Consider the following 25,843-nt stretch of genomic DNA (forward strand, 5'->3'; position numbering starts at 1 on the left):
TCTTGTTTATTTACCTGGGATAGCACAGAAAATTCTTTGGCCTGTTGCAAGTTTCTGTGTCCTTGGTTCTCAAAACTAGGACATGTTCACAAACCACCTGGTTACGCCTAGGTTGGGGAACATGAAAAAGGTGGTCTGTACTTTTTCCCAGTTTGCTACCTAAGGGTTCTGGAATTAGAAAAAACTTAGGTCTAATTCCCTACCCCACCCAACTCCCTCTGCAAAAATACTACACATTTCTGATTTATTACTGCCAATTCTAAATTCTAAAATACCACTAAATTCTAAAATATTACTGCCAATTCTAAAATGTGAATAACTCAGAAGTATCTGAGTTTCTAAGATGCCCAGCCAAAGCACTGATTTGGCAGATCAAATCAAGTTGAAGAAATGAGTGTTGTGAGTGACAAATCTGGGACGCTGGTGGGGGAAGGCCAGCCCGCCACCTCCTGACCTTCCACAGCTGTGAGCACAAGGGTGTCTTAAGTCCTAAGTACTTTGTGAGGCAGGGACTCCCCAGTTTGAAGGAGCCAGGCTGCACAGTGTGAAGTCACATCCATTGGAGGCTCGGAACTCCCGCCCCTGTCTCTTTGAATGACTGTCCTGAGTTAAGGAGCCCAAAGGTTGGCAGCCTTGTGGCTCTGACTGGGGGGCTGTGTGCTGGGGTCCTTGGAGAAGGCACTGTAAGCCCCGGCCAGGTCCCCATGAGATGAATACAGGGCAGAAGTAGAGGCCTGCGGTGGGGGAGGGGGAGGCTCTGTGGGTCTCCTTGTGAGCAGGGGTCCCCAGGGAGTGGGCGGGGGAGGGGAGCACTAGCTGAGCTCCATTGAGTCTGTGCTGGGGGCCAAGGCAGAATCCTTCTGGATGCTTTCAAAGAGGGCGGCCAGCTCAGGGTTGGAGTGGATTTGGGACAAGAAGTCGGCCATGATGGGGCTCTTCCCCACTTCCGGGATGGTCAGCAGGGCGGCCACTGCCCTCATCGCTGAGCGCTTCAGTTCATCTTGCTTCTCAAACTCCTGCTTCACAGAACCAGCTTTGACCTACAGTGGGAAACAGTAAATGAGTCGTCCTCACTGAGCTGGCCTCGCCTTCACTGGTCACCCGTCATCTTCCCCAGCTTGTGCCCCATCTCCGTGCTCTCTCTGCTTCACAGTCTGCTCGGGTCCCAGCCTCCTGGTTCCCCACAGGTGGTTGTCGTTCAAATTGGTTTCGGTGTCACCTGAGGGGCCTCTGACCAGCCAATCTTTCTTTTTATTAATAAGTAATGGTGACAGTTGTTCACATAATTGTCTTCCCACCCCTGACAGGCAGGAATCACACACCTTTTATTTACTGTGCTTAAAACAGGCTCTTGGCAACCTTGGACTTAATGATCGGCAACCTTGGACTTAGTGAATGGATGGCTGTGACAGCCTTCTGGCCAGCCTCTCCCCTCTTCAAGTCCCTGCTTCTGCAGCCCATTCTGCAGGTGCAGCTGGGGACAGACGTCTGAAGCTGCCTCGCCTGCTTTGTTGCTTTTTATGCCCCACCTCTCCCACTTACGCAGAAATCAAGAATCTCCTCCCACCCCCACTGCTTATGGAGTAAAGTCTAGATTCCTGCTGCTCTCAGGACACTCCGCAACTCAGCCCAGACAACACTCAGGCTCTTCCCCTAAAGAGGCTAGTGTAAAGGTTAAGAGCTTGGCATTGTGGCTGGACAGTCCTGGGTGCAAACGACTACCCCGTGAGAGCTGTGACCCTGCTTCAAGCTCCCATCTAAGATACTCTGCTCTCTTTTTGGTTAATTCTGACCCTTCCAAAATGCAAATTAGTTCTTGTATTCAGTAGGTATTTACTGGGTACCCCTTGGGTGTGACAGGCTCTGTTCCGAGGACCTTGTGCCCCAGATCCTCCCTGGGACCTTGAGGCACGCCAGCTTAGCAGCAACTCCACCCTGTCAGTCAATTAAGCAATGATCTCTAGCTTTCTAAGAATCTGACTGAGTTTCCCAGTTAGGATGTGAGGTAGGGGAATCCACCACGTTCAATGTTGCATCCTAGTACCTTGGACGAGGCCCGGCACTCAGGAAATGTTAATCAGTGAAAGAGACAGCTAGGTTTAATCCCCACTCTGCAATTTACTAGCTGTGTAGCCTCAGTCAATAACTTAACCTCTCTGAGCCTCTGTTCCCCTGTGCATACAACAGTAAAAATAGGTACTTTATAGGGCAGCAATAATGATTAAACAAAGCACTTCAAACACCACCTGTATCACAGATTCTTAGTAAATGGTAACGATGGACAATCTGCAGAGGACCCGGCAGGTGCGTCCAGGGTGGGCAGGCGACTTACCTTGGCGGTACAGGTGGCCCTGAGGGGCTCAATGAGGCGGTCCACCCTCTGCAGGACAGGCATAGGACACAGGGTAGCCAGTCTCGCGAGCATGATGAAGGTCAGCATCTGTGCAAGAGGAAGGAGACAGTTCTTGGTGAAATGCCCCAGGGCCAAAAGGAGCAGGCTCTGGGGAAGACAGAGGCTCTGGGCCCAAGCTGCCCGGAGCTCAAATCCACCCTGCCTGTCACCTTGACCTCATGTGCCAGCACTCACCAAGTCCTGGTTGACTGAATTAAGGAATATTTCTGTGCATTGTCCCAAGAAACTCCCTGAGACTGACAACAGCGGTTCTCTAGATGGAGTGGAACTTTTAGGTGATCATTACTTGCTGCTTTATTCACTTTTCTATTGTCTAAATCTTTTAAGACAAGCACAGTTACTTTTGATTATTTTACATTGGTTTTTCATTATAAGAAGTGATTCATACTCACTGCATATATTTTAAAAGCTACAAGAAGGACAGAAGGTGAAACCTGCCTGTCACCCCTACAGGTAGTAAAATAGCCCAAGTTTCTGCAACTCGCTTTTCACCCGACAGTGGCTCCTGGCCCCCTTCCTGCCAGCACACAGAGACCCGGCTCAGTCTTGTTAGCGCTGCCAGGACTCCGTGACTAGGGTACCCAGTTTCCTGAGCCAGCTGCCCACAGGTGGATATTTAGTGGTAGCTGCCAGCTTTTCCCAATTCCCAGAAAGCTGTGGAGAACCATCTCTAAACGTAAATCTCTGAATGTACGTTTAGGAGTCAGTCCAGAGGCTCTGTTCATGGAGTGTCTTAAGAATTCTAAATTCAAAAAATTTCCTAAATTCTACATTTTTCTATTCCTTGCCACACCATCCTCCAAAGGGCTTGCCCGGTGTAGATGCCCGCGAGAGGTGTGAGGTAGGTAGGTACTTCTTATTGGAAAAGAACAAAAGCCGCCATTTTCATGGGGGTGCCGGGCGTGCGGGGCACATAAGCAGTGGGCCTGCGCCTGCTGGCTGTCGGGCCAGCAGGGGACCCATCCTACCCGGATGTCGTAGTGGTCCTTCAGGCCATCCTCCACGTGGTTCAGGAACTCGCAGATGTCCAGCTGGCCCAGGCAGCTCTCCAGCAGCGAGTACATACACTCGAAGGCCGCCTTCCGCACGTCCAGCCCATCGTCCACTGTGTGCTTAAAGGGCCCCATCTCCACCTGCAGGAGGCCAGGATGACAAAGCGTGGCGGCTGTGACCCCAGGGTATAAGGACCCCTCCCCTCTTGTTCAGTACTGCATCCTGTCCCCAAATCATGCCTTAGATTCTCAAGCCTCCGTGCCTTTGCTCAGCCTGCAATGCCCTTTGACAATAATCATAGTAACAATCATTATAATTACAGTTATTGTAATCTACTGGGCAGTTATGATGTACCAGGCACTATGCTGAGTGCTTGACAGATGGCATTTTACTCAATCATCACAACAGTTCCAAGAAGACAGTGTTAATATTCACTCCATTTAATATATGAGGAAACTAAGACTCAGAAAGTTTAACTAACTAGCCCAAGGACACTGGCCCAAGCTAGTAAATGGCTAAACCTGAATTAAAAACCCAGGTCTCTCTGAAGTTTTTAACCACAAGGATCTGCTCTTGATAAACTCCTCCTCACCCCTCAAAGCCCAGTTCAAATGTCCCCTCCTTTGGGAAAACTCTCCTAACCCCTCTGAACAGTCACGTCCTCCTCAGTGATGCCAGGTGGTTCAGACCTTCTCATTATATTGTGTGATGACTCGGCCATTACATCACTTGATCTCTGCCCCTTAAATCCTAACTTCACCAAGTGGGCTCCAAATAAGTGAGATCAACAGCAGGGAAGGTGTCCCTCTCCTTCAGGTGGCCATGAGCTCCCTGGTGGCTCATGTCTAGTCCACCTGAGTCATGGTGCCCAAATGCAGAGCTGGTGCTCCATGAACACCTGCTGAGTGAGGAGTGAGAATGAGACATTTGCTGAAATTTACTGTGCGCCAGCTGTGTGCCAGGAGCAGTTCTGAACACCCGCAGGATTTAATTGATCAAATCTCAACAACCCTATAATATGGACATGATTATTGCCCTCCCTTTGCCTGTGAGGAGAAACTGAGGCTCAGAGATGTCAGGTGGCCCGGCCAGGGTCACACAGCGGGACATGGAGAGGCAGACGTGACCACGTGGCTGGCACCTGCTCTGGCGAGCTTGTCCCTAATCCCTGCCCCACCCTGGCGGTCAGGCCCAAGGACTCCCAGCTCCACGCGCCCCCCAGCTTCACCTCTCGGATGAGGTCCCGGCGGATCTTCGTCTCCTGGTAGAGGAAGGGCAGGATGTCGTCCAGCAGGTCGCGGACCAGCGATGGCTTGTTGTGCACGGCGGAGTTGAAGAAAGCCAGGGTGGCCCGGCGCACGTTCAGGTCTGGGTCCTGCAGGCTCTCCATGAACTCTCCTGGCAGAAAGATCAGAGAGGGTGTGACCACAAACCACCCCACCCCACCTTGGTTATCTGGTTAATAGGAGCCCTGCAGACCTGGCTGGATGGGGACTGACATGTTCTAAGCATCTACTTTACACAACAAACCTCCAAGGTCCAGATAAGAATGTGGACTTGAGTCTTGCCTGGGTTCAAATCCAGCCTCAACCACTTCCTAACCATGGGCCCTCATCTGTAAAATGGGGGCAAGAGCAGGACCTACACTGCAGGCCTGGTTTGAGGATTAAGCATGTGGTAATGTCTATAAAGCACGTCACAGAGCCCCCAGCACAGGGCGAGGACCCCCCAAATGTCAACTCAGTACTATTACAAAGGTCAGGGAGGTGAAGGGACTTACACAAAGTCACACAGCACTTCTTTGAATATACCTTTTTGCATTAGTTAGATTCTTTAATAACTGTTACTGTTTTATATATTCAATAAATAAAATCAAGAATGAGAGGAATCCCTAAAAAAAAAATCTCACTGTATTTCAAATGGTTAGTAGAACCACCCAGGTTAAAGGAGAAAACAGCTCACCTGAGTCACTTTCAAAGCACTGTGGCGAGATGCCCTCGGACCAACGACAAAGGACTACAAACAAACACTGATTTTTCTCACATAAGGGCTGTCAATTCTCAGACTACCTGTGTGCATCCTGGGACTACTGCCTACGCACGGGGCTGTGAGGATGAACTGTGATCAGGAAGATTAGAAGGTCTAGCGTGGTACCCCATCTACAGAGAGAGCTCAGAAACGTACAACAAACCCAAACACCCAGGGGAGGCCTGGGGGGTGCCAGCCACGGGCAGCTCAGGCAAGAGGTGGGCAACCAGGGCTGCGGGCAGCGAGTGCCGGCTGGGTCAGGACGTGGAGGAAACTGCTGCTGAAGATACTGCTCCAGCATCTGGACACGTTCAATCCAGAGTGCTAACCCCTTGGTCACAAAAGACAGTGCCCCAGCAGGTGGGGATCAGCACCCCGTTTCCTAGCTGAGGACAAGATGGCCTGTCCAGGCTCACACAGCCAGAGCAACAGAGACAGGATTTGAACCCGAGGCTAGCAGATGCCAAAATCTCTCCACACTCAATTGGCCTGCTGGGGTGAGGAGGGCCAGACTCCGGTGTGGTCTGGGTGAATGCCTGGAGGCAAGGCTGTTTGGGCCTCTCAGGCAGGGCAGGAGCCGGGTAGCCAGTCTCCCCAGCCCCGGTGCAGCCCTTCCCAGCCTGGTGTCCGAAAAAGCCAGCGCAAGTCAGATCTGTGCTTTTCTGCTTCTAAGAGACTGTGTTCACGGAGTGCTCTCCCCCAGGCACCCATGGGGGTGAAAAGGGACATGCTGGGCTCACCCAGCAACTCAAGGGGAGTGCCGGGATTTGAACCCAGGCCCTGCGGCATGTCCCAGGGTGGGATAGTCTCCCAGGTCTCCAACTCCCCTCAGCTAAGGTGTAAGAGAAGTCAGCTCAAGCCAAAGAATGGGGCGGAGGGACTGAAGGGGGCGAGGGCTGGGGGGATGCTCACCGACGAAGCTCTTCAGGAGGGGGTCGATGGGGTGGGGCTGGTCCGAGACGAGGAGCTTGACCGCTGTGATGACCGTGCTCCGGGTGTGCGGCCGGCCTGCAGGACAAGAGGCCGCGCTCGGCCGCGGGCACGGCCAGTCCCATACACCCACAGGGCGGACGGCACCAGGCCTCTCTGCCTCCACGGGAGACAGAACCACATCCCCTACCCACCCGAAACCGCCCCCACCCATCTTTGATGAAGTCAATGCTCCTGTTCCCCTTGGCAGCCCAGAACCTCCCCTGAATCCTTCCTGCTGCAGCTGAGGGTAAAACTGCCCGCTCTCAGGTAACCACGCCGAGGACGCAAACGGAGAACAAGAACCCCAGACCGTGGCCAGCCAAAAGACAGACCCCTGCCCAGGCCCTGGGCTGCACGCTGTTTTCCAGACACGTTATCTCAATCCTCAGGATTAATCAATCCTATCCATTAACTGGTAATAATAGGGAATATAATATTAATCAAAATAATTAATAAAAGTTATTATTAATCTCCATTTTACAGATGAGGAAAGAGAGACCCAGGAAGGTTAAACTGATATCTAAGGTCACACAGCAGGGCCAAAATTCACTCGCTGCTCCTGGCCTTCTCGGGGCCCCTCAGGCCTGCCTTCCCCAAGCAGGGGCAGCAGTGCTTCACGCAGGCCGACCTCACTTAATGTTGCTCTTCTGCTTTCTGAGTAGGAAAGCTGCAGAAAGGGAGGGCAATACAGTTCCCATTAGGGTGAAGCAATATATCAGCTGCTCGCTCCTCCCCCGGCCACCCTGCGCCCTCGGCACACAGCAGTGAAGGGGTTAAGCCTGTTTCTAACCGCAGATTTAGTTCAAGACTCAGGAGAAGGTCTACAATCTGGTGCTCAAATGAATGAAAGAGTTACTGGCTTCACACGTGTAGTTTTTCCCTCTTTCCATCCTGACTGGCTCCTAAGAAGATTCGGGGTGGCTGATGGAGATAATACCCACAGAACAGGATTAAGTCAATTAAGAAAAATGAGGCCAAGGACAACAACAGGCAGGAAGTGAGATGGAGACCAGAGTGAGGGTGCGCAGGGAGAGGCGTCAGGCAGGCCCGTGAACTTGCTAGGACGCCACTGATTTGGCACTAAGCTTCCCAGCAGCCAGTGACCACTTGGCTGGTTCAACAGTGGCCATGAGGGAGGGAGGCCTAAACAAATCAGAGCCGAGAAAAGGCAGGGCTGCCTCTCATCCCGAGGCTCTCACCTCTCAAGGGTCCTCGTGAAGAGCCCTGTGCAGTCTAACGGGTGATGCCCTCAGTGTGGTCTCCCTGTCCACACAGCGGTGAGGGCCCAAAGAGGCTGCTCACGCACCGGTGGCCCAGGAAGGGCTGGCCCATGATCACTAACACAGCGGCGACAGGTTACTAGCTCAGCACCGACGCACCACACCAAGCACTCTGCCTGCACTGTACCAACTCACACACCCTGGGAACCAGCTGACCAGCTGCCCGCCCAGAGGCCTTCTGTTCTCAAGGGCCTTCATCTGCCCAAGACCTCAGCCCCACCTGCCCGCTTTCTTCCTCCCTGAGCTGCAGCACATTCCATCGGGCTCTGACCTGACAATGCTAAGACCTGCTCCGGCCCCGCTTGCCTGGCCCTCTCCAAACCCTGGGGTCAGGCAGCCAATCCTAGTCCACGATTACATCTGCTCCTGGCTCAAGTTGTCCGGCTGCAGTTTCTGGCCCCTCAGAGAACGGCCTTCACTAACCTTCCCCTGGGCCACAGGCTTCTTCTGTCCACAGCAAGGATGATTAAAGTGGCACTGTGCAAAGTTCATTTCTTGTCGGGACACACCAAGGATTTCGCCCCTGAGGGGACCATGGGAAGAGGCCTTGAAGTCTCAGGAAACACTGTTTTTAACGGCTCCTCTCCATTTACTCTCAGAAACACCGTGACTCCCAGACCCCATGACCTGAACAAGCTCCCCTTGTGTGGGCTCCTAGGATGCTAGGGCAAAGTGCCCACATCCAAGCTGGGCTGCCTCTGCCCATCCCCAAGCCCCTACCTGCAGCAAGTTGCTTCCGGAACCGGGGCAGAAGGAACGGAGGGTTCACAAGGACCAGCTTCCCGATGCACTCGGCCACCACCCCCCGGGTGCCCTCCTCGGCGCCCTCGCAGCGCTGGAACAGCAGGGCCCAGATGTCCTCAGTGTAGGGTTTCAGGCTGTCGGGCTGGGCGGCCCCCAGGGCCTCCCTGAGCGAATGCAGCAGCAGGTACTGCCGCCGGGGCTCGGCCTCCATCTGCCCCAGCAGGAAGGGCAGGAAGTCAGGCAGGTTCCCGGCGCCCACACGGCCCAGCGCATAGGAGGCAGCCGCCCTCACGTCCTCACTGGGTGACCCCAAGGCTTCCAGGAGCACCGCCTTCAGCTCCCGCTGGGAGCCCGGGCCGGCCACCTGGCCCACCTCGGCCAGCGACAGGAACGCCAGGATCTTGACCCCCGTGCTCGAGTTGGGTGACCTGGCATCGCAGACCAGGCGGTTGGCTGTGCCCGCCGCCTCCTGGGGACAGGCGGCTGTGAGGGCCGCCACGCACCGAGCCAGCGAGTGGAACACCTGCTTGTGCAGGCCGGGCCCGCCGTCCGCCGCCTGGTCGTAAACGGGCGCGGTGAGCAGGCCGATGAGCTTGGCGTAGTCCACGCACGGCGGGCGGGGCCCCACCAGCGCCTGCAGGAAGCCTTCGGCGGCGGCCAGCACCCCGGCCGGCAGCAGGGGCGACCGCAGCAACCGCAGCAGCTCTGAGAGCACGGGGCCACTGACCTCGGCCAAAGCAGCCGGCTGGGCATGGGCCATGGTGGCAAGGAAGTCCACAGCCAACTGGGCCACATGCATGTCGCTCTCGCTGACCAGGGCGGGCAGCTCAGCCAGGACGGCCCGCACGGCGGGGGGCGGGAGGCTGAGTCCCTGGCTCCGGGCCAGGGCGTCCAGGGCGGCCAGCGTGGCCAGCCGCAGCGCCCGTTGGTTCTTGCGCAGGAACGAGGCCAGGATGGGCAGTGCCTCTGCCAGGATGGGTCGCAGGTCAATCTGCAGTGGGGACATGGCCACCAGTGTCAGCGCCTTGACAGCAGAAAGTCGGGTGATCTCATTCCGCAGGCGGTCCAGGAGGAGCACGAGCGACGGCTCCAGGTCATCCCCAAGCCGGTCACCCAGGTGGCCCACGAGGTGACCCATGCAGGAGATGGCCCGTTCCTTCACCTCCTGGTCCAGGTCAGTGGCACGAAGCCGTGCTAGGGTGGCTGCAGACATCTCTCCAACATAGGGCTCAGGATCCAATGTCCGAGGCCGGTCCAGTGGCCACAGGGCCCTCACCAGCTCCTGTAGCACCAGCAGGGCCTCGGCCGCGATCTTGTAGAAAGGGTCAGCCACACAGGCCATCACAGGTGGCAGGAGAGTGGGCAGGTGTGGGTGGAAGGCCTCAGCCGGCTCTGTGCCCAGCAGCCCCTGCAGGAAGGCCAGGGCGTCCATCCGGATGGTAGAGGAGCTAGAGCGGTCAGCCAGTGAGAAGACGATGCCTGTGGGGTGGGCGCAGAAGTTAAGGGGCCACAGACCCTCACCCAACTCAGCCCTCCCTGGATGGGGCTGTGGAGCACCTCCAGAGGTCTGAGCTGGACCCAGGCACCCAGGCTCTTATGTAGCAAATTCTGAGAGGTCAGGGCTTGGTCAGGGCTTGGCCAGGGCCACTGCTGAGGACCCAGGACAGGAAACCCACTTGAAATCAGGAAGTACGGCCTGCACCCCAGCCGTGTTCTCATTGCTGGCAGTGGGGAGCCACCATAGGTTTCTGAACAGGGGTACCCTCGGGGATTGGGGGCTGGGTTCTGGAAGACACCCAGGACAGCAGACACCCAGTTCTGGTCCATCCTACCTGCTCCCAGCACCGGCATGTGCTCCGCCAGGCTGCCCGGGAGGACACCTGCCAGCTCCGTGAGGAGGCTGAAGCAGCCCTGGCGGGCCCTGACACTCCGATCTTTTAGCTGCCGCTGCAGGGCCTTGATCACAAGGGGCACCTGTGGGCAGGTGGGGGGCGATCAGTGACCACCCAGGAACCTCCACCTCCCACCCATCCTGGGGGGCTTTGCCCATGGAGGACTCCCATCGTGGATAGGATCGCTCCATCATGACTCTCCCGTCACTCACTCCGCACCCCGCACCTGATTCCACATTCCCCCTCCAAGGTAGGAACTACTTCTGTGTCTGCCTTACAAGTGGGAAACAGGCCCAGAGTTGAAGAGCCTTGCTCAAGGCCACGCAGGCTGTGTGGCTCCTCACTCCTATGCTCGGTGAGGGCGAACGCTGGGGCCCCTTCCCTTCCCTGGCCAGACGCTCTCCCCAGATGAGCTCATCCACTCCCCAGATTTCGGATTCAGGTGAAGCCGAGACTCCCAGATCTACATCCCCAACACCAGACCTCCTGTGCCAGCTGCCCGCTCAGCATCTCGGCTCGGGCACCCAGTGAGGACCTCGATGTAAACGTCCAGAGCAGAACTCCAGACACCTCCCCCACCAACCCCGCCATCTTGGGGGACTGAACCTCGTGTTTCAGCAGAGCCTGGAAGTCACAGAACAACTCCCTGACCCTCGCCCTCTACATCCATGAGCAAATCCCAAAGCTACCTGTCAAGTCTTATGCTCCTCTCCACCCCGGCGCCCAAGGCACCACCCCCATCCCTTTCCCCTGCACAGCTGCAACCGCCTCCTGTGTCTCCAAGCCATTACCACCCACTCCCCACAGGCAGCTAGAATGGGCATCTTCAAATGAGTGGGATCACATAATTCCCCTCCTGTGGTTTCCACCCTCTTAGAATAAAAGTGAACCCCCTTCCTGTGGCCTGGAACCCTACTTGTGTCATTGTCTATCTGCCCCAAGACTGTGGTCCAGGGACGCGGACTTCATCTGCTTTGCTCCTGGTTGTGCCCTGCACTTGGAACACAGGGCCGGGCAGGTAGCAAGCGCTCAACACGCTCCACCACACTTCGCTGGGTGGATGGACACATGGGCAGGTGGTCGGCTACGCGAGTGGGTGGATACATGCGCGGGCGGGTGGACAGATGCGGAGGTGGGTGGATGGGAGGGAAGTTGGACCACAGAAGAGAGGTGAGCAGGTGGGAGGGAGAGTGAAGGCTGTCACACCTGTCCTTGCAACATGTGGAGGTTGCTGTGGGTCTGGGTGGGCTCCTCCGCGGCCAACAGCCATCCCCTCGGGGGCCGCGTCTGCCGCAGCAGCACGATGTAAGCCCCGAAGACGTCGGCCTTGACATTCTCCTCACGTTCCTTGAAGCGGCAGATGAGCGCCGGCGCCAGGGTGCAGTGGAAGTCCGGCAGCAGGTCTGGGCGCGAGCTGATCAGGGCCGCCAGGCACTTGGCCGCCGCGCGGCGCACCTTCCAGCTCATGTCATCGTCGTCGCTGTACTCATCCTCGCTCTCTGCGCCAGGAACAGACACCCGTGGAGCCCTGCACACCTAGCACCTGCCCCTCCCAGGTCCTTAGCCAGGACAGAGCAGTGAGAGGGAGGGGGCGGCAAGGAGCGCGCTGCAGGCCCCTCTTTCCGTGTCACTGTAACTATTGGGAGGTGACCTACCATTTAATCGACACCTGCTGTGTGCTAAGACGGCACAAGTGCTTCAAATCCACAACCTCACTTTAGCCTCACACCTTACAAGCAGATTATTTCCCCCACGGAGATGAGGGAGCCGGCCAGTGCTCACTCCAGTCACTGAAGCAGGGAAACAGCCGGAGGTAAGCCAGGGTCCACCCTCTGCCTCCAGACCCTTTGTAGTTTTGACTACATCAGGGAAAAAACAGACTCCCAAGCCTCCAGTGAGGACTTAGGGAATCCATTTGGCACACAAGACCCATCCCATGGTTTCAGGACAGGCTGTGTGATGTTTCACTTACCGGGATCCCAGGGAGAAGAGGCCGTAGGGCCTCCCTTCCCCCACCCCCACCCCCAACCTCTCCTGATTCCGCCTTCCAAGCAGGGCTACTAATAAGGAAAAGGTACATTTGAGTGGCTCTCTACTCTCGAAGCTCCCCCGAGAGGCCAGAGCTCAAGTCTTGACCACACCTCAGGAACAAAGGGGCCTTGAGCCCCTTTTCTAGATGACAAGTATAAGGCTCAGAGAGGGTGAGAGACCCTCCTGAGGACACACAGCTAGAAATAGCAGAGCTGAGTCAGGCCCACCCACGCACCAAGGGGGACACACATGAGGCTCGGAGGGGGACAGGCCTCCCTAGGGACACTCTCAGGCACGGGCTCAGAGGCCAACATGTTCCTACCTACACTGCTCTGTGGATAACTCAGACTCTCCGGGCACTGTATCTGGACATGCCACGTGGATGGCGCCAGATGCATCTCGTCAGCTTGGCAGATGTCCCCTCTGATGGGCCTTTGTCATCTCCACCCTGTGTCACCCATGGAGAAACATCCAGAGCTCCCTGTTACTAACAGGAAAACGCCTCATCTCCTTGGCTGGCACTTGAGGCCCCAACATGCCTGTCCAAACACATCTCCTACTGCATCTCGCTCCAAGTACCCCGTCAGGACCTAAGTCCCTCGCCTCCATCAACGCCTCCCAGGTCCGGGGGCATCCACCTGAGTGAGACAGGACCACAGGCACAGACAGAAAGAAGCCGTTGAGTCCACTCCCCGTCCAGGTAACTTTCCCCTGTCAGCGCCAACCATTCCACCATTAGAGCTTCACTCTGCTGGGCTAAAGCCTTGGCTCTTGGAAGCCACAGCTAAAAGGTTACAGAGATGGAGGGGTCTGGGAGACATGGCCCCGAGTCCCAGCTATGCCACTTCTGAGCTGTGTTACCTCAGGCATATCTCTTCGCTAAGTCTCGGTTTCCTTGTCTGAAATATGGGGATGATGATAAATGTCTGGTTTTCTAGGGTTACTGTAAGGAACATGAAATAAGAGGACATCAGTAGATGCTGAATAAATAACAGCAATGACTGCTGTCACGAGATCTGTGAACCAGAGTGCAGGGACCACGGAGGCTCCAGGCTTCTGAGGGTGTGGCTGGAGCCTGTGGAAGAGCTGGGGTCAGGATGGGGCACCCAATGTGGCCCGTCTTTGGGGGACTCCCAGGAGGGCTGCACCCATTTCCACCCACAAGCCCAAGGACAAGCTGGCCACCCACCTTGCTCACTGAATTCACTGTCCTCTGTCTCCATCTGCTCCTCGTCCCCGTCACTGTCATAGTTATAGTTGGGGTCGTGTTTTATGTACTGGAGGCAGAGGCTGGTCACGTTGGGCACGTGAGGACCCATCTCCTTGGGGCACCTGTAGGGTAGGATGGGGAGGCTCTGCTGGACCCAGGCAGGACAGGATTGGGGGTGGGGCCCAGGGGTGGGTCCTGAGATCTGAGTGCTTTCAGGTCAGTATCACGCCCTGACCCCATCCCCACCAACCTCCCAAAGAAAGCCTGGGGCCCCCGGCTTCTGGCACCCCCACTGCACCTACTTCCTCAGGAAGGCCTCGAAGGCCTGGAGGCAGGACTCTCGAAGCTCATCGTCATCCAGGTTGCAGAACTCCTCCACCAGGGGCACCAGGCGGGCCAGGTGGGCCCCTGTAAGTGGGTCACTGAGGTGAGGCCAGTCCAGACCCTCTCCTGGGCTTCCCCAGCCCAAGGGACTTAGCCTGTGCCTGAACCTGCAGCCCTGACCACGGCAAACTCAGTCAAGCAGACAAAGGTGCTAGCCATGACTCGGACACCTGTAAGCTGCAGAGCCTCGGGCACACCACATTCCTTTAACTTCAGTCTACTCATCTTCACAGTCCATACATCTACTTCAGAGAGTCTTAACCCTGCCATCCCCAGGGATAACAAAGCCTGCCAGTCAAAGCTTTTGTCCAGATTAGTCGTAAGATGCAGATAAAGAGCTCCAACCCAGGTCCTGGCACAAACCAGGCACTCAAAAAGTAACATCTGTTGTTGAAACTATTACTCGTGTCCTTGCCTTATCTCCTGTGCTAGGTTGTAGCTCTGGACGAGGAAAGAGGGGAGGCAAGCACTGTCCTTATAGACCAGGCAAGGGGGGCCCCTGCCTGGTCCCCCTGGATGCCTCTTGAGCCTGCCTGGCCCCTTCCAGGTACTTCAGCCACTCCTCCTTACCTTGGCCCCGCCCCTCTCCCCAGCACCTCCCCACCTCAGCCACGCCCCCTAGCCAAGGAGGTGGCCTTCCCAGGCCCCGCCTCCTCAGCCCTGGTCACCCCTCTCCCCGCACCTCTCTGCTTCGGCCCCGCCCCCTTGCCGTGGGACCCCGCCCCCTTACCGAGCCGGTGGCCGGCCTGGCGGCCGACGCTGCCCAGACACTGGATCAAGGTGCGGATAGCAGCGGGGTTGGCGGGTGCACGCGGGCCGGGCAGCTGGTCCAGCAGGTGGTCGGCGAGCTCGACGAAGAGGTCGGTGCTGCAGGTGGCCGCCAGGTGGCCGAGCGCACCGACTGCCCGCTTGCGCACCGCCAGGCGCGGGCTGCTCAGCTGCGGCAGCAGACAGTGCAGGAGGCTGGCGTGGAAGGCGCCCAGTGGGGCGCCCAGCCTGGGGAGCCGGAGGGGGCGTCGGGCAAGGCCCTCGCGGCAGGCAGCCTGGGCCAGGCACCTCCCCCCTCCCCATCGTCTCCTGGCCTCCTCCCCGGAATTATGACAACCCAATGGCCCTTGGTAAACGGAAATGCTCCCCTCAACTGAGTGAAGTAATTATTCATTATTATTACACGAAAGGAAGCAGAGAGAGGCAGGGATTTCTCAAGCCTACCCAGCCAGAAGTGCAAGGCCAGGACTTGGACCTGGGTATCCAGGACCCCAGCCTGGGGAGAAGGCCAGATGGTACTGGGGTGTGGGGGACTCCAGTGAGCTGTCCTGATTTCCTGGGATCCTGGGCCTAACTTCAATGCCCATCCTCCCTCACTGAAGCCAGTGATCTAAAGGGTACCTCTGCCTAACTCCTTCAATGGCTCTCCAAGGCCCTTTGGATAAGCTGAGCTCTGGGCTCAAGGCAAGAGGTAACACCAGGGAACGCTTTCTGCTCAGGTAGAACACAGTCCCTGCCCACCTCAGCAGCTTCCATCTCACCTTCAGACCAGGCCTGTGCTTTGTCCGTTCCATACATGTCCCAAAACTTCCCTCACTCCACACAAACACATTGACCTCACCCTCCTGTGTCTCCCTGTCCAGCTCAGACCTCTTTCCTGGGTTTCATTGATTTATTTGTTCACCTACTATGTGACAGCACCGGGGCTGGAAGCTTGGGTGAGCAAGACAGGCTCTGGCCCTCAGGCCCACCCTATGGAGTTTTTGGTGAGGTGTCTCCCAGACACCTCAGATTCAACGTGCCCCACCTGGAATCCATCACCCTGTTCCCCACACACTGCTCCTGGAACGGATCCACACAGCCAATGGCCCTGTGTCCGTGTCCCCAGTAGGAAAGCCAGACCCCTGGGTATCACCCTTGTGTCTTAGCCTCTCACCCACTCCAGGCCCTGTGGAGTCTACCTCCTAAACACAACCTGAATTCACCTGCCTGCAGAGGCCTCCTAACCCATCTCCCGGCCTGGTCAACCCCTCCCATCTGCCACGCGCACTGCCGAAAGATCAGCGTAAAACACACAAATGTGCAGAGGTTCTCAGCCCCTGCTGAGAACCCCTCTGTGGGCTCCTCCCACTTTCAGTATAATCTTTAGTCCCTAACCCCATCCACTCTACCCTCGCCCAGTCCTTGGGCCTCATCTCTCCACACCGACCCCTCCTCATTACACCCCAGCCCCATGACCACCTTACACAACCCTCGGGATCCCGTGTCTTCTCCGGCCTCTAATTTCTGGGCTGGGGGCCGCCTCCCTGTCCAGTGTCCCCCTTGTGCCCGCCCACACCTGGCCAAATCCTGCCCATCCTTGCAGGCTCAGCTGGCTGGACCCCCTCTAGGAAGGTTCCCCACCCTACTGGCTGGGATGGGGCTCCTCCTCTGCGCTCCTACGGGCCCTGCTCTGATCCCTATTGTTCTGCCTCCATTCAGGGTCACATCTGTGAGTTCGTCCTCAGGAGCAGCCAAGACTGAGCCAACTCCATCTTCCCAGCACTAGTCCAGCACCTGGTTTTTTTTCTGGGAGGTGCTCACATCTTGGGAGGTAGAAGAAATGAAGCCTTTAAAAATGTGCAATGCAAAATTTAAAACAAAGGCCCATCCAGCTATATGAATCCAAGAGAAGATAAAAAGGAGGAAGAAGGGGTAAGGGAGAGGACCGACACACGTGGGCTTCAGCAATGGGGAGACCCAAGTTCAGTGTGAAGTTCTGCCACGGACTGACTGCGACTTCAGGCAGGCCACATCGCCTCTCAGAGCCCAAAAAACTGTGACAAACGAGCTGTTCTGGGACACTGCTGGGACTATTAAGGAGCCCTAGTGTGCAGTAAATGCTGGCTCTGTGAACCTGAGTCCCTCCCTGTCCCCCGGCCGCCACCCCATCCTCCTTGCCCTGGGTGGCCTCTTGCACCTGCTCAGCATGTCAGAGAGTATGTCCAGGGCCTCCAGCTGCACGGCCACGTCCTCCTGCTGGGCAATGGCACTGGTGAGCTGGCCTGTGATCTTCCGGCACACATTGGTGGCCAGGCTGGAGCCTGCGCAGAGCACAAGGTGGGCAAGGTGAGGCTCAGGGCTGACCTCCTCCTGTGGTCAGCCTTTGCTCTGGTTGTGTTTCTGACCCCACATCCCTGGAAAACTGATGACCAGGGAAGCTAGGGCTCGAGTGGTCCAAGGCTTGACCCAGAGTCCAACCAAACTAGAGACAGCTTGAGGAGCTGAAGAACCGAGGGCCGACCTGCTGGCTGGTCTGGTGCTCACCTGCACCCAACCCCTCTGCCTTCCGCCTTCCGCCTTCCACTGGGGAGGTGGGAAAAATCAAGCACGTCTTTCCTAGACTCCCTTGCTGCTAGGAGGGGCCAAGTGCCCCCATTCTGCCCAGTGAGACACAGGTCAAAGTCTTCTCGAGGCATCTGGGGAAACATGCTTTTCTTATAAAGGGCAAGAGACATGGCCAGAGACCTCAGCCCTGTCCTAACTGACCTTCTAAATGAATTGCTACAAGAATGGAGTGGCTGATCCCTCCAGAGTTATGTGAGAAAAGCAACCCTCTACTTCTTCAAGCTACCATTAGTTAGACTTTTGTTTCTTATAGCTAAAAGCATCCCTGAAACAGAGCCATGAACGTCAACAGATCTGGGTCTGAATTCTCTGCCACTTACTAGCTGGCCGACCTTGGGTAAGTCCCGTCACCAGTCTGAGCCTCAGCTTCTTGAATCATAAACTAGGACAAATCACAGAGCCCCTAGCCCCTGGGACCTGGGCACCTGTGGCCGCAGTGGGAAGCTCCGACAGGACGGTCTTGAGGCCGATGCCGGCGATGTCCCGGAGCTGCTCCTTGTCTGACCGCATGTTGGCACAGAGGGCGTCCACGATGGTCTCCACCTGGTACTCCTTCACTTTGCCCACAAGAGGACCCAGGCTGAGCAAGAAGGGAGGGAGGGGTCCAAAAACCTAGGCTCAGCCTGAGTTAGGTTGCCCTTATGCACCCCTACCACGCCCGTGGGGCCACATGTGCTGAGGGAAAGGCCCCAGATCAACAGGGGACTCCCTGTTTTGCCAGAAAGAGAGATACCAACATCACTCCTGGCACCTCCCAAACCTGCATCTCCTCCTGGGTTTTGCATCTCAGTATACAGCCAAACTGTCGAACCCAGAAACCTCAGCTGCAAATCAAGGAAGATCCAAGAGCAGGGTTCTCAAAATTGTATGTGTATCAGAATCCCCTCAAGGACCTGTTAAAACACAGATTGCTGGGCACCACCCCAGATTTTCAGACTGGAGGTGGGGGGGTCCAGGTGGAGCCTGAGAATTCACATTTCTAGCAAGTTCCCAGTAGAAGCTGATGCTGGTGGTCCAGGGACCACACTTTGAGAACCTCTGTCTTGGAGCCTTGCTCCTCCAGGTATGGTCACAGATCAGCATTGTCAGCACTACCTGGCACTTGTCAGAAATGCAGAAGCTCAGGTCCTCAACTAGCGCTATTGAACCAGAACCTACATTCCAACAAAATCCCTAGGTGATTCAAATGCATGTTAAAATTTAAAAACCACACCAGACATACTGGTTCTCAGCCTTAACTGTGCATTGCCACCACCTGGGGCCTTTTAAGAACTTGTTACCTGGGTGCCAGCCCCAGAGAGTCAGAGGTAATTGGTTTCAGGTGCGGCCTGGCCGCTGGGAGTGTTTTTTAATTCCCCAGGTCATTCTAACGTGCAGTCACAGCTGAGATCCTGACCTAAAAGAGTGGTTCTCAAGATGATGGTGTGCATTAGAATGCAGACTGCTGGGTGCTACATCCTCATCTGCCTGCCCCAGCTCCTCCTGAATGAGAAACCCTGGGTGGGGCGCACATAATTTAAACAAGAGTCCCAGGTGGCTGCAGCACACAGCAGTTTGCAAACTCTTGACTTCTTTCTTCATCTAAGTGATGACAGGTCTTCCCAGTCTACCTACAGCACTAGTTCCCCGTAGGATGATACTGCCCCCAGGGGCGTTCTGGAAATGTATTGGGGGAGCCTTTCATGGTCATCCTAACTAATGAGATGGCACTTCTGGCTTTTACTGAGGGGAGAGGAGGAAGCCGGGGCTGAGAGAAAGACGATATTGCAAAATAAACCATGTTCCATGTCCTGCTGGAGTTTCTAACATCCCACTGGGCATTCATATAGGTAAAAAGCCTTTCTATAATCACCTGAGTCCAAAACCTACTTTCATTTTACATATAAACACAAAATCTCTTTTTGCACTGTGCTAATATACTCTAAAGTTTCCGAAAATGTAGTTAGCAGGTAAATTGATGGAAGACTGTACTTTCTTTTTCTGGGAAACTTGACCAAGAGATGGTCACCATTTCAGAAAATCTCATAAAAGCAGTGCCATTTGTGGTATCAACATCCACGCCTGTCCCCACCTGCTCACTGCCGTGGTGCGCACAGGGGGCCCACGCTCAGGTGCACGCTTTCACATCGTCATCATCACGTCTCCCGTCCACGTGCCCGAGCATTTACACGCTGAAACATGAACTGTCTCACCTTCAACTACGCTCTCTGTGCTTCAGTTTAGGGCATTATATATACTGTTTTGTAATCACGTGTGGAGGCAGATTCTATTACGTATCAATTTCAAAACAGTATTTCAGACCATGTGTTATAAAAACAGGGTTGTTAGGTCTGTTACTAGGAAACCAGTCCACCTGATTCCACTGTCAGAGGGATGCTCCCAGACCACAAACCTGTGCACATCTTGTTCCTGCATGAAACTCTTTACTGAATTCCTCAGCTTTGGGATCAAGTTGAAATTCGCAAGCAGCCCAGAATGCCTGAATCCAGCTCAGAGTACTGTTTGAGAAGCAGTGCCTCAGTTCTCTGTTGACCTCTGCCATTCCTAGGTCCCCTGCCCACCCCACCACACACACACACGTGCCCTGCGCATACCCCATCTTGCTTTTTCAGCTCTGGAGGTGACTGGCAAAGGTTTCAGGACTACAACCTCATGATGCCTAGGGCAAAGGCTTTTGGGGGCCTCCTATGCCCTTTCAGCCCTCACTACTGTGCATGTCAAGCTGACCTTCCAGCTGCCAGTACCTGCATCTGTGCCCTACAGCTTTCTCTCGCTAGAGGTGCCGGGGGATGCATGCCCTCCGCCTACCCCAGGTGCAGCCCTCAATCAAGGAGTGACCGCACTAGCAGATGGAGACACTCTGAGGGGCATGTCCTACACTTTGTCCCACGGGTCCCCAGCAGGGTTAAGCCCCACTTGCCCATAGCAGTAACCTGTCTGATAACACAGGCTTCATTGCTTTTCTTCCTTCCCTGCCTCACTTCCCTATCCTGCTACCAGAGTCTTCTGGGATCACTGCCCTAATAAACTTACACTTGAACCCTTGCCACCAGGTGTACTTCTGGGGGAAGCCAGAGCAAGGCACTGCCCAGCTCCACAGGTGCTCCAAGAGCTGCTCAGTAATTCTTCTCTCCGAGGCTGTACCCCAAAGGGGCAGGGACCCCTGGGTACTCCCATGCTGGGCAGGCTCCCTCCCATTCCCGCCAAGGTCAACACTTACCACTTGACTGCCAGGTTCTGCACCTCCCCGTTCTTGTCCTCCAGGAGCCTAAGCAGCATTCTTACCACCTTGCGCTCGCTGTCCTCATCCAGCTGGATGGAGTCCTTCTGCAGCTCTGACATCAGGTCACTGGTGGCCATGAACCTGGGCAGGGAGGGCAGAGGAATGCTGAGCAGTTTCTGGGCCCCAGTGATTTGGCCAGTACCTCAGAGATCCCCCAGGAGCTTACCTTGATACAAAGAGTCAAGGACCATCTAGGGCAAGTAGATGATCCGGGCTGTGGGCACGGGCGGGCAACCACAAGGAGACCCGTGTGTGGGACACCGACTGCCCCAATGTGGCAGACTCAGAGTGGCAGAGCATCCCAGCTAAAGGCCTAGGGCTTCAAAGCAGGTGGCTCCTGCTTCTGCCGTTTAAGCAAATATGAACTCGGGGAAGTGACTTCACCTCTCTGAGTCTCAGTTTACCTGTCTGAAAAGTGGGGCTGTATGGAAGATAATGAGATAACACCTGTGCTGTGCGTAGCACACAGTGAGCGCTCGCCCACGCCCATCTCAAAGAATCACCCAGCCCTGCCCTCAGACCAGTGGTCCTCAAACTGCAGCCAGCATCAGAATCACCTGCCGGGCTTGTAAGTACTGCCGGGTCCCAGGGTTTCTGAATAAGAAAGTCTGAGCTGCAGCCCCCAATTTTTCATTTCTAACAAGTTCCTGGATGCGGCTGAGGGGCGGGGACCACACTCGGAGAACGAATGCCCCAGGCCAGGCTGATGGGCAATGGGCATATCTCAGGTACGGACAGCAACAGCTGCCTAGTCCCCAGCCACAGCTCCCTGAGCCGGGGTGGGCATCGGAGTCAAGGACCACCCCCCCACCGGCAGGCAGATCCGTGTGGCCTGGCGCCCTGGCCCAGGCATTTGAAACTGCAGTGGAGTCAGAGCTGGAAGGCCACGGAGCACCATTCCTGCCAAGATCAGGAGGGGAGTGCAGCTTTAAACTGGCAGCCCTTGGCTGTGTCCACCTGGCAAATCTTTTTTCGAAATTTTGAATTATTTATTGACCTTTAAAAATTGGAAGAATTGACATGAAAGTATTGATTTCCAGAATCTCTTGAGAACAGAATATTTGAACCCAACTGGGCCTGCAGTCATGACGACAACTGGCTGAGTGAGTCGGGCGAGGCTGCCCTCTGTAGGTGGACGCACACTGAGGTCTCCAGGTTCTCCCCAGGCCCAACGCACCATTTATTGGCTCCTGCCAGCCCTTGAGCGCAGCCAGGAGAGACGCCGTGAAGTCTAGATAGAGTGTGGTGGGCCCACAGAAAGCGTCCAAATCTGCTGACCCACCAGGCCACTCGGCCTCCTCACACCAGCCTTGCCTTCTAGCTTGAGCGAGGCAACCAAGAACCACCGCCACCCCTCCAAGCCTCCTATGGCAAAATCGGCCACAGTTGGGATTCCAGCCTCATCTCTGCAGGCTCAGACCTGCCGCTGGATGTCACAGCAGCCCCCAGGGCCCCTTAAGCAGGAAGGCACTTGTCGATGTTATAACTGTTTATTTTTAACAGCTGGGATAAGCCTCAAGCCGCCAAGAGGAGGAAGGAGGCTGGGCTGGAGGCAAGGAGGGGTTGGCAGGGCTGAGCATGCCCACCTCTGGGCCTGGCCACTGCAGGAGAAGCAGCCAAGGTAAGATGAAGGAGGAGGTTTGGATCAGAGCCAGGCCAAGGCCTGGGGTGGGCACACACACTCCTAAGTCTGTCCAACTGAGGGGATGTTCAGGGGAGGCAGGCGGGGTCTCTAACCTGCATTTCTGCTGCAGTCCATGGAGACCCAGCTCAGCCTGGCAACCCAGGGGATGTGCTCCAGATGGGCCTCCTGCTCCCATATTTCTTCTCCACATGTTGAACTCCTATCCATCCATCAAAGGCCCAGCTGAAATGTCCCTGTCTCAGGGATGACTCCTCTGACCACCCTGCCCTGTCCCCCACCCACACTCTGTAAGCACACTTGGTTCCCCTGGATAGGACCCTCTCAGGGTACTCAGCACCCCTCCATGATTTCTCACACTGCGCTGCAAGCTTGGTCACCAGTGTCTCCCCCATTAAACTGTGAACTCATAGGAGCCTGTCAGTTCATCTCTGGGACTCCAGGCCCAGCAAGGAACAGGTCCAAAGAGGACCGTGGCAGGGGAAGAGTGTGAGAGCAAGAGGGGAAAGTTGGTTAGAGCCAGCCCCTAACAGAGCTCAGAACCGAACAGCTGAGTGGAAATTCAAACTCAGAAACCAATCCTGGGGGGAGGGTATAGTTCAGTGGCAGAGTGCGTGACTAGCAATGCATGAAGTCCTGGGTTCAATCCCCAGTACCTCCATTAAAATAAATAAGTAAACCTAATTACCTCACCCCGCAAAAGAAAAAAAGAAAAAAGAAACCAGTCCTTCTGAAGTACACCTCAGCATTCCACACACCCAAGTTCCTGCCAATACTCAACTCTCAGAGATAAAGACGTGCCTATGTGTGTGGTGGTGGTGGTAGCAGGTAGACAGGAAAGGGTATGATTTGGTAAATAAGAGCTTGGGCACCAAACTTTGGCTCTAAATAAATATACTGGTCTTGCCACTTATCACCTGGGTGACCTTGAGCAAGTGACCCCTCTCCCAGCCTCAATTTTTCCATTTATAAAATGGGAATTTTCTTTGTCCCCCCACTTCATAACATCCTTGGGAGGCTTTAATAGGACAACGAGCTCTTAGGATGAGGTAGATGAGGAAACTGGGCTCAGAGAGGTTGCAAGAACCATCCAGGGTCACACAGCGAGTTAGAAAGCGAATCAGCCCACCAGTCAGGGCTCCTGGCTCCTCAAACAAAACTTCTATGTTTTCAAGAAATGATGTAGGAATTTCTGCAAGACCCCCATTTACTCATTTCACTGTTGAAGTCTGAGTGGAAACAGAGCAGCCCCCTGTCCACAGAGTGGGGGTCCAGGAACAACAGCGATCAAAGGCTTCCTCCCCAACCAGGGACCCCCACCTGTAGTCACCAGCCACCTCCAAGAGCCAGAGGACACGGTCTCAGTTTCACTCCAGAGAAACCCTAGAGGCGACTCAGCTGAAACACTCGGCCACACGGGTGCCTGGACAGCTGGTCAGCAGGACCCAGCCCCCCTGGTATTTGGACTTTAAAAATAGACACCATCCTCATATGCTTGGGGTGGTTTTAAGTGTTCTCAGGGCCGCTGGCAGAGCAGGCTGAAAGGGCTTCTCAGGCTCTAGTCAGCAGGACCAGTTCCCTCTCCTGGAGCCTGGACCTGAGGCCCCGGAGACAGTGGTGCCAGTCCCCTCAGCCACCGGCCGGCTGTGTGACTTTGGGCGAGTCGCTTCACCTCTCCAAGCCTCTGGAGAACAGGAAGAACAATCGCTCGCACCCAGGTGAACAAGAGGACTGAGTGAGATTACACCGGACAGCATGGCAGGGAGCCTGGGACACAGAAAACATTCACTGAGCACCTACTGTATACCCAAAACAGGCTCTGGGACACAAAAGGAGCGTGCACAGTCCAGTGGTCCAGGAGCTCTGGGTCGTCCAGGGGTAAGAAGCGATGCAGCAGAAGCACAGGGCCGGAGGGATGCCTAACCTCGCCCGGGTATAGGGAGGCATCCTGAAGAGGTGACAACTGAGTAGGAGCTAGGGAGGTGAAGGGGGGACACAAAGGGGCAGACAAAGAACTTCCAGGTAAACTTCCCCGGAGCTGGGAGAGGGATGGCAGATTTCTGATGTGCACAGAATCACAACAGTGTCCATCTGTTAAGCGCTTACCTAGCGTCAGCTACTAACCTAAGTATCCCACATGTATTAACCCATTTCGTCTTCACACCAACCATCGAGGTGGGTTCTGTTGTTAAATCCTTTTTACAGAAACAGAAGCTGAGGTTCAGAGGGGTTAAGCAGCTTGTCCAGTCACACAGCCAATAAGTGATTGAAGCCAGGATCTGAACCCAGGACTGTGACTCAGAGGTTCTACTATCAGGGGCTCTTGGGGGGTGTTGAGGAATGAGCTGAGAAGGCAGGGGTCAGGCCAGGAGAGCAGGGCCTGGGTCTTCTCACCTGTCAGGGGGCTGAAAAGGGACAGCCTGGCTAAGATCTCAGCCTCTATGTTAGAGTGACCTGAACATCGATATGGACCCCGATGCTCCACTTCCTAGCTTTGTGATTACACCTGGGTTCTTCCGGTCTCTGAGCCTCACTCTCCCTATCTGTAAAATGGGGATAATGTGATAGCATGCTCAATGAGTGGGCGTGGCTATGTCGGTCTCTTAGGGCTCCTCTCAGTTCAGAGGGTCTGGACGTGGCTGTGTGACCACCGACCAATCCTTTCCCTCCCTGGGCCTCGGTTTCCCCTGAGGAGGGGGTTGGACCAGAAAGGGAGTGGCCCACAAAACCTAGAAGCCCTCACCGAACCATCACCTACCTGTGCCAGAAAAGCCACTCAGCCCAGCCCCCTCCCTCAGGGGGAGTCCGAGCCAACGCAACCCTGGAGGGGAGGGTCTGGGAGAGGGTCCCCAGAAGAAGTGCGGGGAGGAGGCCCAGGGTGATTTTGAGAAGAGGGCGGAACCGAGGGCACAAGTGTAAAAGTCAGCCCTGGAAGGGAGTGGGTTTCGATGCGGAGAAGCAGCGGCAGGCGCTGGGATCCCCAAGGAGAGGCCGAGGGCTTCAGTGTGGGCTGAAGAGGAGGGCCTGGGACCATGAAATGCGGCGAGCGATGCGGGCTGGGCAGAATTAAGAGAGGCCGCGGAAGGGTGCAGAGGGGCGAGCTGCGGCTCTGATGCGGGACAAGAGGCGGGGGCTGAAGTTTGTACGGTGGGAGACGCAGCTGGGTTGGAGCCACGCGGAGGGCAGGGCAGCAATCTGCGGAGAAGGGGGCCGGGGGCTCCGCGGGGGCGCTGAGGCGGGGAGGGGGCGTCGAGGGCGAGGGGTGGAGCTCGGGGCGGCCGGTGGAGGCAGGGGCTGCACCGACGCAGGGGAGGGCCGGCGCTCCGGGAGGAAGGCTGGGGCTCTCAGCGCGCGGCGGACAGGCGGGGGGGCCGGGCAGCGGGGCGCACCTGAAGTCCTTGTCGCTGGACGTCATCTTCTCCAGGAGGCTGGAGATGTGGAAGGCGGCGGTGCACATGGTGGCTGCGCGCCGCGGGGCCGCCGGCGGGAGCGAATATGGCGGCGCGGGCGCCCCCTCCCCCGCCCCGCGGCGCGGGCTGCGCTCGGCGGACAGAAATAGCAGCCCCCGCCCCGCCCCCGCCGCGCCGCGCTCGCGC

General features: G+C 56.1%; 1 protein-coding gene across 2 annotated transcripts; it reads right to left on the minus strand.

Moving 5' to 3' along the window:
- On the minus strand, positions 1-25,748 carry CAND2 (cullin associated and neddylation dissociated 2 (putative)). Of its 2 annotated transcripts, XM_064496231.1 has the most exons (16): positions 25,637-25,748; positions 20,543-20,686; positions 17,748-17,902; positions 16,895-17,018; positions 14,678-14,943; positions 13,866-13,971; positions 13,543-13,685; positions 11,529-11,821; positions 10,263-10,404; positions 9,593-9,909; positions 8,407-9,421; positions 6,347-6,442; positions 4,635-4,804; positions 3,382-3,546; positions 2,333-2,440; positions 1-1,040 (listed from the first exon to the last, which is right to left on the minus strand). In XM_064496231.1, the coding sequence occupies exons 1-16, from the start codon at positions 25,702-25,704 to the stop codon at positions 813-815; spliced, it is 3,540 nt and encodes a 1,179-aa protein (XP_064352301.1). In that variant the 5' UTR covers positions 25,705-25,748; the 3' UTR covers positions 1-812. The 2 variants fall into 2 exon arrangements, with proteins under 2 accessions (XP_064352301.1, XP_031326797.1); XM_031470937.2 differs by having other exon boundaries at positions 8,407-9,909.
- Between the last annotated feature and the right edge of the window lie 95 nt (positions 25,749-25,843).

This window comes from Camelus dromedarius, chromosome 17 (genome assembly GCF_036321535.1).
Source record: "Camelus dromedarius isolate mCamDro1 chromosome 17, mCamDro1.pat, whole genome shotgun sequence".
Taxonomy (NCBI): Eukaryota; Metazoa; Chordata; class Mammalia; order Artiodactyla; family Camelidae; genus Camelus; species Camelus dromedarius.